This window comes from Dipodomys spectabilis, unplaced genomic scaffold (genome assembly GCF_019054845.1).
Source record: "Dipodomys spectabilis isolate Male_0828 unplaced genomic scaffold, ASM1905484v1 ptg000365l, whole genome shotgun sequence".
Classification (NCBI taxonomy): Eukaryota; Metazoa; Chordata; class Mammalia; order Rodentia; family Heteromyidae; genus Dipodomys; species Dipodomys spectabilis.
The window spans coordinates 2,484,302-2,505,150 of NW_024871042.1; the positions used below are offsets into that span (position 1 = coordinate 2,484,302).

A 20,849-nucleotide genomic window follows, 5' to 3' on the forward strand; every position below is an offset into this window, starting at 1 on the left:
AGGGGAAGGATCTTCTGATGACTGTACCTTTAACAAACATGACTATTTAATCTTTCCAAGGATCTCGTGTTATTTTAACAAAATGCTTGCTGTGAGCCCAGCCTCTAATTCAGGCACAAAAGTGCAGAAAACAGATTATCTGGTCAGTTGAAGAAAGCCATTTACTCAGAAAATGAGGGACAACCTTTAGTGCCTGGATCCCTCTTGAATAAGTAACCTCTGGTTAATTATTATCTCCTTTAATCTTTGGTTTTCAATTTTGGGTAGTAATTGCTCCAAACCTATGCCTGTAATTGTGACTGCAGATACAAACGAGTCTTTCTGTAGCAATTAGCAAAAGGTCTTATTTTTTTCACGCTAAACTATGATATTTAATTAGTGCAATAGTAGTTTCCTCCTTACAGAGATAATTGCATCTTTAAAGATTCTTGAGGTAGGAGAGCTCTGTTGTTCAGACATATTCTAGAAGATTGAGTGCAAACATGTCCTATTAGTTATTCATTTATGACTTCAATCATTATTATAACTGCATCTTCAACAACACAAATACTAAACTATGCATCATGCTTCCATGTACATTATATCAATTTTTAAGCAAATAAGAATGAACATATTAAAAATTTAAAACAAACTACTGAGTAGAATTTATCACCTCATTTAATATTGATAGCAGCTCAATTTAAAGTTTGAAAACATAAATAGCTTTAGTATATTTGGTGTGGATAATTATATATATTTTAATACAACTATTTTACAGGAGTGTGTACACATATAAACCTGCAGGTCAAATTATTTACATTTCAATACATACCACCTGTTTTCTAGTCATATTTTTCTCTTTAAACAAAGCAGTTTCACTGTACATAGATGTGCAATGCTACAGTAAGTCCTGAGTAATTTAGGGGTTATTAATTAACTACTATAAACTCTAGGTTTTTTCAGCTAAAGATCCAGCAGATTCTGTAACAAAAATGTGAACAAAATAGTGTTTAAAAATATGCATCAAGCTTTGCGCTTAGATTGTGCTTAGCAAAAAAAACCCCAAACCAAAATCAAAAGAACTCAAGAATGCACAGTAGCCACTGGATTTGAGAAAAGGTCCTCAAATATTCATGGTTAAACAATGTCCTATGTGTATGGATTGATGGGAAGTTTTAAGTGATGTTGCATGTTGCTTACATCCAATTTGTCAGGCATGGAAGACTCGTCATGATTGGATTAAAAAATCCCTTTTGCAGAGTATGAAATTCTGTGTAAACATCACTGTTCAGGTATTATATAAAAGTTCTGATCCAAATGGGGAAGAAATACAATGGAATAATTCAAAATGCTTTTCTTGGGATATAGCCAGCCACAAGGAGGGATATTAAAAAAACAAACAAACACAAAACCCAAGCGTATATTTTGATGAAAGAGGAAACCAAATGAGAGCTACTTAGGGGTGATCTGGAAGGTCACCCACGCTGGAGGTCCTAAGTTGATCTGACTCTGGGATTCCAAGATGAGCAAGCCATAGCCATCTTGCCAAAAGGGACAGATTCACTGCTCAATGAGAAAGAAGCATTGTGGGGAAAGGCCACATACAGCTGTAGTGAAACAGTACCGCTGCCTGTCAGGGTCACCATCGCAGGCAAGGTATCCGTAACTCAAGCTCAGGCACTAGGTGGGATGTGTGAGGGGGTCCAGGTGGGCTGCTGCAAGGCCGCCTTCGGCAGGAGGGGTAGGCCGGGGGATCATGGCGTGGAGGCTGCCCTGCACCCGAGGCGCTTCAATGAAGGCACTGTGTTGGTGGTTCCTCTGCGAACCCAGCTCTACCCTGTCCCGTGGCTGCTGTAGTCAAAGACTCCTTTCTTGAAGAACGGGGAGAATTCACAAATGGTGTGTTTCGAGAGGGTCAGCCCCACTTTGTTGATGTGGAGGGGAGATGTGGCAGACTGGAGCATCACGTTGAAAAAGTCCCTGAGGTATTTCTGAGAAAGAGACAAGAGTGAAGACCATCGTCAAGATACTGCTGAGTGGGATCCAGAAACACCTCTCCAGGCACTTGGATGCACACAGTTATTTCCTCAGTGGATGCTGAGGGAGTTTATACCTAAGCTAGTATGTCAGACCAAGCAGAACAGACACACAGCCACAATATCCATGTATGTCCACAGAAAAAGTTTCTTTGATTCCAGGGCTCTGATTCATAGTAACTCTCCCTCTATCTACAGCCAATGCTTAAAGGAATGCCCATGGTCTAGGCACAGGGATCAAGCTGGTAGCAACTTTGTGTCACAAGTTACTGCTGTGCTTAAAACCTTGTCCCCTCTCAAATGACTCATTATGTAGAAAACCGATTCAAGGGTGGGGGAGGAAGCTGGTCCTCTGTGCAATGTGAAACATGTCACTTATTCAGACTCTTCTAAACTGTGCTCTCAATATCTGCTTTGATTCTTTCTTGTACAAGAAAGGGAAAGGAAGTGCAGACACATGAGGAACAAATCCAGGCACGGATATTTACAGATGGTTTGGTAAATTCTATAATCACCCACAAAAAGAAATTCTAACTAGATGAACTGCTTGGGATGCCTTCCTCTCCCTTTTCTGCTGCAGGTACTTGACACATCCATATTCACCTTTGCTGGCACTAGGGAGGCAAAACATGCCTCAGACCATGCTCAGAGATGCTGGATAAAAATGACATGCAGGTTCTAGAGTGACTACATATAACTCATATAACATAAATCGGGGAAATTTCATCCATCACAGAAAACAGGATAGAGGGAAAGGGTTGGACTATATTAGTGTCCCGGTTCCTTTAAACACTATAAGCAATCCTGGCACAAACTTAAAAATAAACATCAGATGATTCTGGATTGTAACAAAATAAATGTCTAAGAACTGTGGCATAATTCTGGAGCAGTTCTAAGCAAGGAGCGATTCTGTCACCTGGGGTTCATTAGGCAGTATCTGGAGACAGTTGTTTGAGTAGCAGTGTGTGTTGGGGTGGAGACATCTAGGGGGTGGAGGCCAAAGATTCTATTAACAACCTACAATATGCTTGACACCCTTGAGAACCAAGAATTATCCAGCCCCAAATGTTACCAATGCACAGCTGACAACCCTTGTCCTAGAGAGGGAGAATTCAAATGACCTTATGATTTTATCTACCTGAAACATACTTTTGAAAGAAGCCCTCTGGCTTCAGGAAAATTGATTAGTCACTTTCTTAAAGATGTTACCAAGGGTTGCTATTAACATGTGTATCACTTACATTTTTCTAAAAGTCTTCAACATCATTTTTTTTTTACTTTATAGACATGAAATTGATGATAAGCTGTTTTTTTCTTTTCTTTTGGAAGTTCTGAGATCAAACCCAGTGCATTGTGTTACCTACATTCCCAGCTCTTACACTGCAGTCTCTAAATACAGAATTTTGTTCTGAGTTGATACATATGAACCCACCACCAAACCAACATAAGGCCTTGCCTTCCCCAGAAGTTTCTTGTGTCATTTAATTTTGCCTAGAATTACATCTTCTTGTGATAGTCATTTTTTTTTGGCAAGGAATCTGTTACCCATAGACGTGTAGAAGGCTAGTAATCAAGAGAATAGACTTGAGCACTGAGGCCTGGTTTCCTGAGTCACCATTCCTAACACTGTGCCCCTAATAGTCTCTTTGTAGAAGATTCTAAAGTTGAGGTGAGGTAGAAGCAAGAAAATGCCAAAAACAACTGCTGAAGAATAAACACTGGAACTCTAACATTTAATTTGCATCAAAGGAACAAAAGGAAAGCTGACTTAACTTTGCTAGGGGGAGAAGCTCTTCCTGAGAATATCAACTCTAGAGAGACCATCAAATATGGTTACCAGCAAATCTTCCACACCACATCTGAGCAGTGAAGGCATAAGATGAAATTCACATGCACACCTGATTGCTTCTGGTGGATCAAGAGTGAAATGATTCAAGTATGGAAAGCAAGGAGTTTCCTCATTTGCACAAGGAGATGCGGCTTTTCCACAGTTTAATGCAGGGAAAGGGATGCTTGCTGCATAGCACTGTCTCAGTAGCGCCAGCCTCAGGTACGCACAGGGTAAATTAACATGCAGACTACTGCTTACAACAAACTTTCCTTCCAGATGAACTCTAACAGGCTAGCAGGCAATTTAAATCTGGGAACAGATGTTGTATCAACATTTGTCATAATTAGTTCACAAAGCAGGGTCCTTTTAAAGGGCCAATAAAGCCTGAAGGGTATAATGAGAAGTAAAAGTTAGAAATATAAATAAAAGAAAAAGAAAATGAAGTATTGCAGACACCTCCATGCCAGACTATGGCCACTAAATCAACTTTAGGTCATGCATTTTTTTTTTTTTTTTTTGTCCTTTAAACACACTCATAGCTTGATGGAAACATCAGATAGAAAGATTTGATCTGGCCACTTTTAAACATTACAGAGACAAAATACTGCTTGATCTCTACAAAATAAATTTCTATTTAGCAGGGTAGCTTGGCTTCCTTCCTTTATATAAACTGTTTCTGCGGTTTGCAGAAGGTGCTTCATTAGGAACTGTTTTGTCAATGACTTCAAAATAATCCCAGGTCTGAAAGATAAAGCATGTCTTTTGTTGGCTGCATCCAGAGACATGACTGAGGAAGGCTGAGCAACTCTGGAGAATGGCAAAATCAAGGCACAGGCTAGGCCTAGAGATGGAAGAAGACAGAACTAAACTGCAGAAGGTTCTTAAGGTCCCAGACAGTATCTCATTCTTTGCGGTCCATGCTCACCCCTGGCACATTGCCAAGCTTAGAAAAAGTGATGAGATAGAACGATCGATTTTGATGAGTCAATTTGAAGTTGAGATGTACACATGGAAAATGGTGCACATTCTAAAATGTATGGCCTAATGCATTCCAACAAAATGAACATACCGAGGTGATCAGCATCTAGGTACAGATAATATAATATCTTCAGCATACAGGCAGCTTTCTTCATACCCTCTCTCCATATATAATCCTTCTGGAGAGAGAAATTGCTACCTAGACTTCTAGCAGCACAAGCTTCTAGTTTGCATTTTGGAACTTCAGGTTAATGGATTCATATAGGGAATACTCTTTTGCATCTAGCTTCCACGGTTGACACCATGTCTGTGAGATGCATCCATACTGTACATTTAGTTGTGGCTACTCATTACTATACCACAGGCATGTCTATAAGTGAACATACCAACTCATGAACTTTAAGAGGGACACATATTGATACTTAGGTCCTTTTACCTGAGTTCCACTTCAATAATGAGATTTACTGTTGGGAGCCAAAAGTTGAGTCTCTCAACATAATAGGCTTAACTATCTCACTGGAACATCTTGAGGCTGAGTTTACAGAATCCCACCTTTTCACCACACCCTAAGTAAACACCCTGCAGCTGCTAAAGACCACCTTTTCACTTTGCCCTAAGCAAATATCCTACAGCTGCTTCGGCCAATGAAAAAGCTTCCTTATTCCAAGCATATAAATACAGCTGTGTGAAAAATAAAATTCAGCAGCAGCAGCTTGATCAGAATCCCTGTCTTGCTGTCATTCTTGGTGTCTCTTGTCCCTTCATTCCTTCTCGCTTAGGTTCACTGCCCTCGTTGACGTCCTGCGGGTCGGGACAATCTACTTTCATATATCACTGGTGTCTGGTGAGACAAGTTTATCACCCTCTTTCCAGTGATGAAGCTCCACATTACAGCTTGAGGTACAATCTAAGATCAGCGAATACACTAGATTTTTGCTCCTATGTATATTTAAAATATTCTATAATTATATGTAAGATACTTAACAAACATTTACATTGGTGATTTTTGTTGTTTGTACTCACAATATTTTCCAATGCATCTGTCAAAATGATCCCTTTTTTATATGAATTCAAAATCATCCCAGTCCTTTTAATAACTGTTTATAAAAAGTAATTCCAGGAACAGAGCTGTATCCCCAGGGTAGCACACTTTATAAAAGAGAATAACAAAAAAACTGAAGGACATTAAGAGTCTAAGTGACTTATCAGGGTGAGAAGAGCAAAGTCGGAAAAGGATTTGTGACACCCAATATTCAGTCGCTGCATCTGGCTTTCACAGAACATTTTCACTATGATAAAAAGTAATCAAAGCAGACATATTTAAATTTCTGTGGCCTGTTAGGGACCAGAGAGGGCCAGTCACATCTGCTTATCCTGGTATGGGGTGGTGGGTGTCACATTTGAGTCTCTGTTTTGTTAAGTGCTCTGGCTCAGGGCTACCCAGAACGGCAACGGCACCCCCTTGAGGTTGGGCCACAGTACTGCCCTGCCTTGCATACCTGGGAGGAGGAAAGTTAGGTGGAAGTTAAACTAAATCCTCTTCCTTGAGATTTTACAGCAAGAAAGAAGGTAGGCGGGCAGAGCAAGTAAGTGTCTATGTAGGGGGGTGATCTGAGTGGGAGTTCAAAACAGAGAGATGCCACAAAGAGACAGAGAGGGCTGCCGACAGTGGCAAGAGAGGCAGAGCTTTGACAGAAGGAAAGAAAAAGATAGATGGGGGCTGAAAAGTTGGCTCAGTGGTAGAGCGCTTGCCTTGCATGCCTGAAGCCCTGGGTTCGATTCCTCAGCACCACATAAGCAAAAAGAAAAAAGCCGGAAGTGGCGCTGTGGCTCAAGTGGTAGAGCGGTAGCCTTGAGCTGAAGGGGACAGCGCATTCAGGCCCAGAGTTCAGGCCCCATGACCAGACCCCCCCCCCAAAAAAGAAAAAGATAGATGGGAAAACAAAAGACAAAGGGTGATGAAGGAAGAGAACACGACAATGTGCAAGACCAATGTTTAGGATTTGCTTACAAGTTGGTTAAAAGGATTTAAGAATAATAATAATAAGTACATCAGATTTTTAAAATCTGAGTTGTTTTGCTACTTCAATGAACAATGAAACATAAATAATGTGTTTTCTTATTTATGCTTTCAAAAGACCAAATTTAGATGGCTAATCTAAGAGACATATTTCAATACTGATACGGAGGTTCCCGGTGTTCTGCTGTTTGGGAAATGAACCTAGGAAGTGGCAGTAAGCTCAAGTGGAAGTAGCTGAAGAGAGGGATCCCAGTGAAATGTGGAAATGTGACTGTAGTACTAAAAAAAAATCTCTCCCAAGCCACGGCAGGAAAGTCAGTGAGACTCTTAACTCCATTATCCATCAGAAAACTGGAAGTGGCACTGTGGCTCAAAGTGGTAGAGCACTAACTAAAAAGAGCAAAAAGAGCTCAAGGACAGTGCCCAGGCCCTGAGTTCAAGCCACCACCACCACCTCCAAAATCTCTCCTAAAAGCTGGGTGCTGGTGGCTAAATGCCTGTAATCCTGGCTACTCAGGAGGCTGAGTTCTGAAAATCATGGTTCAAACAGGGCAAGAAAGTCCATACAATGCTTATTTCCAATTAAAAGCTGGAAGTGGAGCTGTGGTCCAAGTGGTAGAGTGAAAATAAGAGCTCAGGAACAGCATCCAGAGCCCAAGGTGAAGCCCTAGGACCAGCACCAAAAAAAGAAGGAAAGAAGGAAAGGAAGGAAGCAAGCAAGCAGGGAAGGAAAGAAGGAAAGAAGGTAAGGAAAGGAAAGAAAAGGAAAGGAAAGGAAAGGAAAGGAAAGGAAAGGAAAGGAAAGGAAAGAGAAGAGAAGAGAAGAGAAGAGAAGAGAAGAGAAGAGAAGAGAAGAAAAAGAAAAGAAACAAAAAAATCCCTCCCAAAATAGATGAAGGCAAAATCCTACAGAGGGCTTTGGGCTCTAAAGGAAAAAAGAGGAAGAAGGCAGGATGTGTAGTTATCAGAGTGGGGCTCCTGAACCCCTTCTTTCCAAAGTGGAATTAAAAGAATTCATTCCCTGTCAAGACCCCATGTATCTGTCCAGGAGTGTCTCCTACACTCATACCCAAATCCTACCACCTACCATTTCATTACCCTTGAGTGAGGTCATTTGTCAAGTGCTTTCCACATTCTGAACACTACAAGAAGAATTGTTGAAAGCATACCTCATTAAATTCCCGCAATAGCTTTATGGGGTAGAAACTATATCTCCACTTTACTGGTGAAGAAACAAGTCCATGAAAGCTAAGTAGCATCCCAAAGGTCACAGAACATATGAGCCAGAAAGCTAGGACTAAAAGCCAGAACTCCTAACTCCAGAGGCTGGTCTGATCCAACAAACTGCTGCCCCATCTGCTGAAACCCACAGTCTCTCATTGGGTGAGGCCATCTCCACGAGGTATTATCAAATACCAGGTAGACTGCTGTACCCAGGCTTGAGGGTGCTTCCATGGCAACCAGTGGGCACTGAACTCTCCAGAGTTAAAATTCCACACCAACATGGGGAAAGGCCTCTTTCCCTGTATATAGAGGTCCATGCAGCGCTGCTAATACACAGTTTCTTGCAGTGTGTTGATGGAGCACTGGGCATTTCCTGACTGCTTTGCCCTTTGGGGGGGGGGGGGTGATTGCTGAGGTCAGTTGTGGGGCTTAAACTTGGGGCTTTGGTGTTTTCTCTAAGCTCTTTTTGCTCAAGACTAGCGCTCTACCACTTTGAGGCACAGCTCCACTTCTTGTTTTCTGGTGGTTAACTGGAGATAAGTCTCATGAGCTTTCCTGCCAGGGCGTGGCTTTGAACCACAATACTCAGATCTCAGCCTCCTGGGTCCTCAGATCTCAGCCTCCTGAGTAGCTAGGATTACAGGTGTGAGCCAATGGCGCCCAGTCCTTATTACTGTTCTTGTTTTGTTTTGTTTTTCCTTTCCAAAGAGCATCCAGAATCTCCCTCTAAAGAAACACCATTCTATTCTTTAGAGACTGCTTTGCTAGCTGACATATCTGGTTGCAGAATTTTCTCCCCCAGGGATGTTCTGGGAGAAATCACTGCCAAATGGAACTACTACTTGGAGTCTGCTGAATCCAAGGGTCTGTCAGGACAAGGCTCTCGCAAATCATAGAGAAGTATTTTCAAGAAATTCAGGTACATAGGTGAGGGGGCTCTGGTCTCTATTCACAATCAAGCGTGGGGATTGATGGGTCTATCTGCTTACAAGGTTCACTGTCACTTTCTATGATATGAAACAAAGTTAACTGACAACAGGCCCTAGGGCACAGGCAGTTAGCAGGCATCAGCTGGGAATCAGAGAAAATCTTTCCTGTAATCATAACCAAGCTTAAAGTTGGTCTATTATCAGATCAAGATCTCTATCCAGGACATTCTTCTTCTAGGAAAGAGACTAATGCTAGGAGGTTTCTGACAATAGCATTTCAGATGGAACAGGGTGGTATACCCCCCCAGCCAAGAGCAATCTATACAACCAATCTTTACATTCTAATACTCTTTCAAAACATAACTAAACATTATTAATCTTTTGAGCCAAAACAGGCTAATATGGTCTATTGGCTGTGTTAATGAGTTCTGAAAGGTAAAACACACTCCCTACAGCAATACTGGGTAATTCAACAAGAACTTGGCCTATTGCATTTTCTTTTTTGTTCTAGATGCAGTATATATATTAGAAACTATGTTGCCATGTGCCATTTTATTGTATTTATATTAACATGATTCATATGTGGTCCAAAACACCATTTGAGTCTGGCTCAAAAACAAAACAAAAACAAAAACTAAAAACAACTGTTGTGGGTTACTGGATCGGGGCAAAACCTGTCTCTTCCATGTTCACTGCTGAGTTTTCCTTTTCAACTTCAGATCATCTGGATGAAAGGTGAGTCTGGTGATAAGTACTGAACATGGGTTCCATAGTTGTCCCTGACCAAAAAAAAAAGCCTCAGACATCAGCTGGAAATCTCATAGTGTGGTTCCTTGTTATCTCACTGTTACTCCCTTCCAAGAAGGGAGAATTTGAGATTAATGTAGACAGGAAGGAGCAATGGTGTCTAAACTCAGAAAACAATGTGAGCAAGAAAGCAAGGCCAGCATCAAGATATTTGAGGGGAACCATGGGAGGGCCTGGAATTCCCCAGTTCCTATGATATCCCTAGGATAAGTAGGAGAGGAGCTTATGCTAAGGAGCTTCCTTTTTTATACTTGAGGAAACTGAGATCCAAGGAGGTGTGTGACTTCGTTGAGGTCAGCCATAAAGGTCAACAGTCAGAGTGGAGGGGACAATACTAGAATGGCCTAATAGCCTCAAGATTCAAGTTCTGAAGTGTGAAGTTCAATGTGGTCTTGCCTCAGGGCTGTCAATACCATGCCTAAATAGACTCCTATTCTAATCAGCTACTCTCTCTGTGTATGTGTGTGCCCCTGTGTGTGTATGCATGCACGCATGCACATACAAACACATTTTAACACACATGGTAGAGAGGCCTATGAATCACAAAGCTTCAGAAACATTTCAAACTCCTCAGCCTTCTTCTCTTTTGGATACCTTCTCCCTACTTTAATTAGCAGGGAAAAAAAGTCATGGCCATGTCATGTTATTAAGAAGTTTCTGTTATTACAAGCCTCGTGGTTATAATTGGAGCTGTTATTTCATGTGCACTATATTACCCTAGCTGTGTCATCCTAATTATTCCCCTAGCCAGCTCATTGTTATGGAACCGTCTTAATTTTTACAAACTTTTAACATAAATCTATAATTCAATTTAAAGCTATAGAATTTATTAAAATTGAAATGTTCTTTTAAAAATGCAATAGGGCCATACTGGCCTTTTTATGGTGACACAGTAACAGGGAAGAGAGTTCAGTGACATTCCTCATTTCCAGAAGTCATCAGCCTGGGGGGGGCGGGGCGGGGGCGGGGAAAACAACTGAAAGACAAGGATCAGTGTAAAAGACTTAAAGTTTCATTTACCTGGCAGCACTTGAAGAGCTCACTATCGACTGATAAGTTCTGAAGATACAAGTCTAGACTAAGTCACTTTGGGATGTTTCTAAACCTGAGACAGGTCTGGTCACATTGGTCATGCATTATGAATCCACCTAATGTTGTCAATATGATTCATCCACTCAACTCTTCTAAGCTCTTCTAAATTCTCACCTGACTATCTTTCACTGACTCTTTTAGGAATCCTAAAATTTGGCTGTACTGGACCAAATATGCTGGGTTCATTTCCCAACATACCCTTAAATATATCTAAGGCACTGATGAAATTATGACAGTGTGATTCACATATCTAGCACAGCTACTGTATAGCTACTCTCCATGGAGGAAGGTGCCAGACCTCGGAAATAAGTGTTCAATAAAAGAGACATCCAGCAGGCACTGGTGGTTCACACCTGTAATCCTAGCTACTCAGGAGGCTGAAATCGGAGGATGATGGTTCAAAGCCATCTGGGGAAGGTAGCCCAGGAGACTCGAATCTCCAATTAATTACTGAAAAGCCAAAAGTAGAGCTGTAGCTCAAGTGGTAGAGTACTATCTTTGAACACAAAAGCACTGGGACAGTGCCCAGGCTCTGAGTTCAAAGTTCAGAACACACACACTACACATACCACCACCCCGCCCCCCATACACACACCAGATACCCAACTTCCTCTCACAAGGCAAACACGCTAGCCACATGCCTCATTGTTCAGAGTCATTCTGTTCTTGTTTCTGTGGGTACTTTTTCTTGTGCCAATATTGTGGCTTGAACCCAGGGTCTCACATTCTCACTTGGTGTTCTTGCTCACAGCTGATGTTCTACTATACCTCCAGTTCTAGCTTTTTACTGGAGATAAGTACCTCACTGATTTGTCTATTCAGGCTGGCTTTGAACCCCAATTTTCAGACCTCCGTCTCCTGAGTAGGTAGGATTATAGGCATGAACACCTGCTATTTTAAAGTAATAGAACTTGAGAATTTTTATCTGAATTATCATTAATCTGAAATTAAATATTTGCATGTAGCTGGTGACTACTTTATTGGATATCATAGCTTCCCACCACAATTCTGGAATAATCAGTCTTTCTAATGATGATGTCTGAAAATGCATTAATATTTCTGTCCATAAATTGTAATTTTAGGGTAATACTCTTGTCCACTGGCTGTACTTTTATAAACACACATGCACACTTACACACACAGCTGAAAGAGAACGTTTTCCTCTGTGTGTGTATGTAGGTCCATGTGTGCCTTTACTATAGTGAAAAGTCCCTTTCAACTCGCTTCTTTTGCCCCAACTCTCCAGCATCTAAAAACATTGGTGTTCCTTGCATTTTGTGCATTAGTTCTGCATTTTTCTAGAATGCTTTATTGACATAAGCAAATACACAGATGCCTCCTCTTTCACTTGCACAATCAAACATTGTCTCAAGTGTATAAAAGACACATTTCTGTACTTTGTTTAGGTAAGGGTTTGTACTAAAGATCATTTTACAAGTCCAAAGAGAATTTCTAATTTAGAAATTGTTGTAGCTCCTTATAAATGGACACATAGGCTACTCCCCTCCTTGTAGTCTCCCTATAAGGATGTAAACTATACAAAGGAGAGGATGCTTCATTGCTTTACTAAGTGTATACGGAGTACTCAACGGTGTCTGCAATATAGGAGCACAGTATACATTTATTGAATGGATGAGTGAAGAATAAAGTATATTATGAATAACAGTGATAAAGAATTTTACACTTTGGCAAAATTGTAGTATAAATTCCTAAAATGGAATTTCTGAGTCAAAGGCAGTTCTAATTCTGAAAAGCATTGCCTAATTGTTCTCTGTAGGTATTTTAACAGTTTAAACTGTTTCTAGCAATGACGGAGAAGAGACAATATGTGTGCATGATTATAGACTCAAGACTGAAAGAACTACTGGAAGGTCACCTAATTCTTTTGTCTGCCTTCATAAAGTCAGCATGGCTGTGGCTGTAGAATTTTAGCTAGAATAGTTTTTTTTTTTCCCTCCTGGGGTTTGAACTTCAGGGCCTGGGCACTGTTCTTGAGCTTCTTTGTACTCAAGGCAAGCATTCTACCACTTGAGCCATATGCCACTTGTGGCTCTTTCTGAGTGGTTTACTGGAGATAAAAGTCTCACAGACTTTCCTGCCCAGGTTGGCTTTGAACTGCAATCCTCAGATCTCAGCCTCCTGAGTACTTAGAATTATAGGCATGAGCCACAAGCACCCAGCTTGCTTAAATTTTTTAACCAAGAAAGAAACTATACCTGAGAGGTTGGATCATAACTCTATAAGTTTTAAATTATCCAGGTATCTTTCTGATACATTTATCCATCTGCCTTGACAAGGCCATGAACATGTCAAAGTTGAGTTTTCCTATCTCCAGAATTTTCAGAATTATTTTAAAATAATCTTAATCCTCTGAAACTGGAATCTATTTTTGTTTCAGTAGCAAAGTCATTAAGAGGCAAAGGTGGTATAAGGAGAAAATGGAGCTGGGAAATGGCATGTGTGATGGATATATGGGTGGCCCCTGACTCATGAATTCTAGGGCTCACCACCTGTGTATGGCCCCTTCCTTGATTTAAATGTAGCCCAAGACTTGCTTTAATAAGAAGAATATACCAGAGGTAATGCTTGAGAGAAGACTATCTAGATGTTTCAGTACCCCAGGTGAGCATGGTCCTTAGTGGAGTCAAAGCACAATGCTGACACATAAATGGCCTGACTTGGAATAAATGAAGCATCCAGCTTAGTCCTGACCACAGAATGATAAATACCAAATGGTGGTCATTCTAAAACATAGATTTAGAGTTCTTTACTATGTAACAATTGATAACCAAAATATATTATAATAGGAGTAGGAGATGAATTAAATTAGTCAAAGGAGAATGAACATTCTTTTGATGCCTATTTATAATTTATGATCAGACATAAATTCATATCCTATTCTCCTTCATGCTAATCTCTTCCAATCCTTTTAGTACTTCTAATGCATAATTCTGTCAGAGCAGGTACTTCTCTTTCACCAGCTACTTTTACTATCCTAGGTTTTAAAGTAAATACTTGAACTAAGTAGTCATCATTTGAAATGTGGCATTTATTTCTTGATGTTATACACAAGTCTGAGAGCTCCCAGTTAAAATTCATCAGGGCGAAAATGTTAGTCTGTGATTACAGAATCAGAACTATTCATTACAGCTATTCAGAGAATCTTCTTTATGAGTTTAATGACACAAGCATATTGTATTGAATTATTATGGTACTGCATCAATTGGATTCATAAATTTAATATACTCGGTCTGGTTCACATATTCTAATAAAATTCAGCAAGCTTTAAAAATTTTATAAGGGATATGTGTTTAAAGTCCATGTGATATTCGATTTTTACAGGTTGATGTTCTTGCACCGAGTACTAAATGGCTTCAATAATCTTGATACCTCTCCTGGCAGGAGATCAGGCTTCTGGAGAAACACCACAAACAGACAGGTGATATTACAAAGTTGGGCAGGTAAGCTGACTGATCCTTTCCCTGAGCACAGGTCAAAATCGTCTTGCCTCCTTAGCTCATGGAGAGGGAGAGGCAGATTGTTTTTACCCTGCATCTGACAACTCAAAGTGGAGAGAGCACACATCAGCTACTGGGAGAAGGCTAGCAGATTCTGATGAGTGCCACTCTCTCTACCACTGAGCCACCTTCCCAGCCCCAGAGGAGATGCTGCAAGAGAAGCCCAGTTCCAAGCCTAGTTCCTAGCTCCAAAGGGCTTTTGCCTTGTTGAGACATTTGGCTCTAGTAAGGGATTGGTAGCAGGCTGAACATAAATGCATCCTAACAACGTTTGTGGCATGGGAGAGAAGGCCAAGATTAGAGACCAGGATGCCCTCTCTGGCATATCTGGACTCTGGCTCCACCCTGCAAGTGAAGCCCTCTACAGCCTCCATGCTAGGTATAGGACCTTACAGGAAAAAGATCTGGGGTAAGCCCTTAACTCTTCCACAGCCATTTCTTCATCTGATTACAGCATCCCTTTAGGATCAGAAGATTAAATGAGCTACTGTCTCATTTTACTGTCTATAAAATGCTTGTGGGCAGGGTGCAGTTCACAGTATTTACATAATGCAGAATCAATATTACTACTCTAAATGGCATCTGCAGATAGCTAGTGGGAAAATATGTGAATATTACTCTCCATTAGATATTAAAACATATGGGCTAGCTGGGCACCAGTGGCTCTTGACTGTAATCCTAGCTACTTAGGAGGCTGAGATCTGAGGATTGAGGTTTGAGGCCAGCCTTTGAAAGAAAGATCTCAAGAGCATTATCTCCAATTGACCACAAAAAAAAAAAAAAAAAAAAGCCAGATGTGGGGCTATGGCTCAAGTGATGGAGGACTGCTAGCCTTCAGCAAAAGCAGTTCAGGGACAGTGCCCAGGCCATGAGTTCAAGCCTCAGGACCATCACAAAACAAAAACAAACAAAACTATGGGCTTAAAATATAGACATATATAATTTAAATGCTGTCCCCTTCAGATGAAAATAAACAGTAGAATATTATTCCTCCAAATCACTTCACATAAGATATTAGTAGACCCTTTATGACAAAAGTTGTTTTAAAGCAATCAAGAGTTAGCATGTTTTAAAAACAGGGAATAATAATTATAAATAAGTTGAAACCATGATCTATATCAAATAAATGTATCCCTCAAAAGTTATTTTAAGGCCTGTATTAGAGGCTGATATTTTGAAAAGTGCATCGTGGGGAAGAAAGGACTTTGTTTCCAAGCTCATGGTACCTTTGAGGACTACATATTCCTGACATTATGAGATATACAATGACTGTTCTAAATGACCAGTTGGACTGACCCAGACTTTCAAGTGAGAATGTCTTATGTAGTACCTTTTGGATACATGAAGTTAAGACCAAATTCAAATAATAAAGATGCTAAAAGACTGAAGGACTAATAAGTCACTGTACTTTTTATCTGTGGTTGACCCAAAAAAAGTGAATGACTGTATTCTGCTCTTTCCACCAGCTATGGCTGTGGTTTTGTACAGAACAAGCCTTGCCTTTTATATCCTACCTAAGGTAGTTCGTATGTCAAGGGCAAATTCCCTTTGGTAAAAATCCGGTTGGTTGTGGCTATCTTAATTCAGGGCCAGGGGGTATGCTTTTGAGACTCCAGGAGGGAAGGCCTGTTGCCCCTTCTTTTGTTTTCTGGCAAGAGGTTCCCTAATAATCCCTGTGGGACTATTTATCTTGCAGATTACTCTTCTGTCTTCAGTGCTATTCCTCAGTGTATGGGCCCTGCCCTATGTCTCTAAGGGAAGCCATGGGCAAGCCCCAGGTGTGAAAGAGACCTAGGCCCTCAGTGGTGGGCCTGTGACCTCACTCAACAGAGAGGATTAGCCAGGGATTTGATTATCTGCACCAATGATCCCCTTCACGGAGGACAATGAGTACAGCATGACTATGCCAAGGAAGATTGAGGCAGGAGAGAGCGGAATCAAAACTTCTCACATGTAACATCTCTCAAACGGGAAATGCAAATAAATGTTCCTTTCCCTCAGCTGACACTATCAATGGAAATCATAGGCTGAATTAAAAATGAGTGAATACATGTACATCCAGCATGGAACTTTACTCATAAAAGACACCATTGATTTAGCAACTGATTCACTGAATGGCTGTCAAACAATGTTAGCATCCTATAGAAGCAATGAGATGCATGGACTTTCTTCCCTTGGGTTCTTACTGTGCAGCAAAATTTTATAGGTTTATAGTGACTTCTCTCTCCTGATTAAATATTAAGAGAAGGATGTCTATCAAATCTTAAATAGTGCTTCAAAGCCGTATTTCAGACATGCTCACAGCTTTTCTGGTCACCTATCAAGATCTGAGAAGCTGTTGTACATGAGAAACGAACAATGCTGCTGGGTGGTTATGCCCTTGGACACACGGATCTGGCCATGTTGAACACCAAATGGACTTAACATTGTTCCAGTCTTCCTGAAATCAGAACCTTGATTCAGTGATGATTGGCATGCTATAAAAAAAGAGCAGGTCAAGTGAAAAAGAAGCATTGGTAAACTGCAGAAAGGAAGACATTCCTTACCAGGGAAATCTCACCAGGTAGAGGACCTGGAAAAAAAGTTATTAGACTTTTAAGCTATGATATAAAGGGTTTCTGATGCTAAGCTGACATCTAGTCTCTCTCTCTCTCTCTCTCTCTCTCTCTCTCTCTCTCTCTCTCTCTCTCTCACACACACACACACACACACACACGCACACACACAAATCTGCCTTTCAAAGGAAGAAATGTCAGTGTACACTAAGCTATTACTTGAATATGCCCAGATTCTTTCAAATAAGAAACTGTAAATAAATGCAATAATGCAATTGTGAGCTGGAAGATAAATGCTGGTAATGGAAAAGGAAAGGTGGACATGTACCAAGGTGCATAAATACCCCAGACTCTGGAGATATTAAGAGCAGAAGCAATCTATTGCTTACAGAATTTAATCAAAGAACTCTGACTTTTAAGCCCCAGGATTCTGTGTTTCCAGCTGGCTATGGAAAAAGCAAAATCCATTGAGAAAAAAAGGCAATGCTTTCATTTTCCACCATTTTCAACTCTGATTAGCAAGTGCTTTTTTTTTTATTCCAACATCACTTTCTTAATTTTAACTTATAAATAATATGAAACAGGTGATCTCAATTAGAAAACAGATTAGGTAAGGTCTTAATTTAAAAACATTTTTGGTTGCCTAGAATGAAAATTATATATGCAAATCTAAATGCATTTGCAGGGAATTGCTGGGAACAGAAATAAGTCTATTTAAAAGTGAAGGGGAGCTTTATATAGGCAAGCAATACAGGTAAAAAGTTGTGTGGAGGTGGAACAAACTAGTGTTCTCATCTAGTTATTTCCTGCAAATATTATCTCAAAGGGCTGCAACATATGCTGTGATTCATTAACATTACAAAACATAAGTGACACATATAGAAGGTAAAGGGATCATTGGGGAAAACGGTTAGCTGGTTTCTAAAATAAAGGCATAGTTTATTAAGGCTGCAGAGGACACTGTGGGGTTCATCAGCAAAGCCCAGTGCAAATGTCTTTCATCTAAGGGCAGCACAATATATTTGAGAAACAAATCTGAATAAATGGAGTTAAGGGAACAGTGGCATCTGCAAGAAAGCATAATGCAAATTGGATAGGGCTCCATAAAAGAGAAAGGATGATTCCCAAATGCTGATATAAATAGTGAGCAGAGAATTCAGTGGAGATGGGACAGAGACGGTGCCTCTTAAAAACACATGAATGCGCAAGAATTCTGAATGCGTCTTTTGGGCTTCTGCAACAAAGGAGATGTATGAAAAGGCGCTGCACCAACATCAATAGAAACAAACAGAACCAACTATTTCAGGAAGCGAGAAGCTAGGCCTTTGGGTTTATAACAACACTGAAGATGCCAGAGCCACAAACAGAATGCTAAAACAAGCAAATGAGTCAAGAGACAGCGGAGGATGATGGGAAAGGGATAAAGCAGAATAGAAGGTGTGACTCCATCTAACTAGAACAGGCAGGAGGTTCTATGTACATATGACCATATAACATGATGTAAGCAAAATGAACCCCAAGATAAGGACACAAGTGGTTTTATCTTTCTTGCTGTTGTTTTTAAATGTACTTACAATGTATGTGTGATTTTATTTTTGTTTCTTTTGTATATTCTTCCCCTATACCTGTTTTCACTGTATTTGATTCTGGTGTCCTGCATCTTGTATATACATTTTTCTAATTTGGGGAGGGGAAGGGAAATACAAAATGCTGAAATAAGGATGCAGTTTGACCCATGGTAACAATGAGATGTACAAGACACTATGTTGAAAATGAACTTTATAACTTCTGGGTTGGTAGCAGGGGGAGGAGCTGGAGAGATGGGGAGAGAAGGGTTGGTTAGGGAAAAACAAAGGAGGGGTAACAATGCTCAAGAGGAAATGTACTCATTATCTTACTCATGTAACTGTAACCCCTTTGTACAGTATATTTACAATAAAATATATATATATTTAAAAAAAGAGAAAGTTTTGCAATGAAGGGCCTGGTGGTCAAAGTGTTTGAAAAGAGAATCAAATCTTGTGCAGTAACTGTAACAATTGAGAATGCTTTATCACACAAGTGAATTTTCTCAGACATTTTGAATAAAATCTTCATAAATTTCTTTAAGGCATGAGTTTTCAACAAAACTTTAAATTTATGTAACAGAAATTTGGATTGCAAGGAAAATATTAACTTATGTAATTTGAATGTTGATGTTCAAATGTTACTTTTCAATGTCATGATTTTATATATATATAGGAAATAATATAAAAATATAATATATATTATGTATATAATAGGAAATTATATAATAGGAAATTACTTAAAAATACTTGTGTGTGTTTGGGGCTGGGAAGGTGGCTCAATGGTAGAGTGCTTGCCTTGCATGCATGAGGCCCTGGGTTCGATTCCTCAGCCACCACATAAGCAGAAAAAGCCGGAAGTGGAGCTGTGGCTCAAGTGGTAGAGTGCTAGCCTTGAGCTGAAGAGCTGAGGGACAGTGCCCAGGCCCAGAGTTCAAGCCCCACAACCGCCAAAAGAAAAAAAAAATACTTGTGTGCTGAGACACATGAAAGATTAAAAAAACAAAGAGTAACAATTATGCTACAAGCTAGGCAAACAGCAGCAGTGTTGACATGACATGTGTTACAGGGCACGAATGGCACGTGTCTCCGTGTGAGTGGAGGAAGTGTGGAGGAGTATAGGTCCAGGGAATCACTATCACAGGGGGATGTTGGAAAATAGCATTTAAACTGACAAGGAGAAATACACAAACACTGGCTCCACTTGGAAGAAAATACCAAAAAGAATTCAAAGCACTGCACCTAGAGAAAGAAGAATGAGTATGAATGGAAAGAAGGAGCTGTCTTGGTCACCATCTGCAGTGCAGCCCATGCGTCTCCAGGGGAGACTAAAACGATTGCCAGTGGTGAGCTCTATGAAGGTCTGGACTCTAGACTCTTCAAGACTTATTTTATGTTTTTACAACGAAAATTTATTATATATGCACAACTATTCTACCTATATATGTAGCATTTAATTATATGTATAAATGATGCCTCCGTATACATCTATAACAATATAGCTATCATGTGTATTAGTATAGTTTTATAACAATATTATTCTGATAAGTAAATCTATATAATACATTCTGTAATTCCATTTTATTTTATTTTTTATATTTTTTGCTGGTCATGGGGCTTGACCTCTGAGCCTGGGCACTGTCCCTCAGCTCTTCAGCTCAAGGCAAGCACTCTATTACTTAAGCCACAGCGCCACTTCCGGTTTTCTGGTGGTTTACTGGAGATAGGAATCTCATGGACTTTCCTGCCCAAGCTGGCTTTGAACCTCAATCCTCAGATCTCAGCCTTCTGAGTAGCTAGGATTACAGGTGTGAGCCACTGGTGCCCGGCTGTGATTCCATTTTATGTATCAATATAATTATATCTAATATTTATCTTACTATAATTATATATTTATCTTATTTCAGAATCAATAGTGTGTCACTGTTTTCTCCTAATGAATATTCACTATATATTGACTATATTTAAAACAACTAAATTAGGGGCTTGGGAACAACAGTCTGGTCATATGATGGTTCAGGAAGGGACTAAGAGCCTCACTGGTGAGCCATTTATTTATTCACACATAAAGGATAGTATGAGCATGAAGGGGAAAAACATAGCAGGCTTTCGCAGAAATGAGTCTTGGCTAAATTAACAGTGGAATTCCACTGGAAATTCCTAGCACAAGTATGAAGTGATCAAAGAGTGCTAAGAGTCACAAATGAAAAAAACAAAACAAAACTGTAAGAACCCAGGTATCACTGGAAGTTGGGTAACACTGTTCCCATCAGTCACCGCCTCTTAAATCTGGCTGGGCTTCCCTCTACTTTTTA

The 20,849-nt window shown here is 40.1% G+C and overlaps 1 protein-coding gene across 1 annotated transcript in view; it reads right to left on the minus strand.

The window, feature by feature from the left end:
• Nucleotides 1–639: 639 nt before the first annotated feature.
• Nucleotides 640–20,849, minus strand: part of Kif16b (kinesin family member 16B) — a 264,333-nt gene continuing 244,123 nt past the window's right edge. The window contains exon 26 of the mRNA XM_042666398.1: nt 640–1,970. Coding sequence (XP_042522332.1) covers nt 1,812–1,970 — 159 coding nt within the window. The 3' untranslated portion in view covers nt 640–1,811. The remainder of the gene's footprint in view (nt 1,971–20,849) is intronic.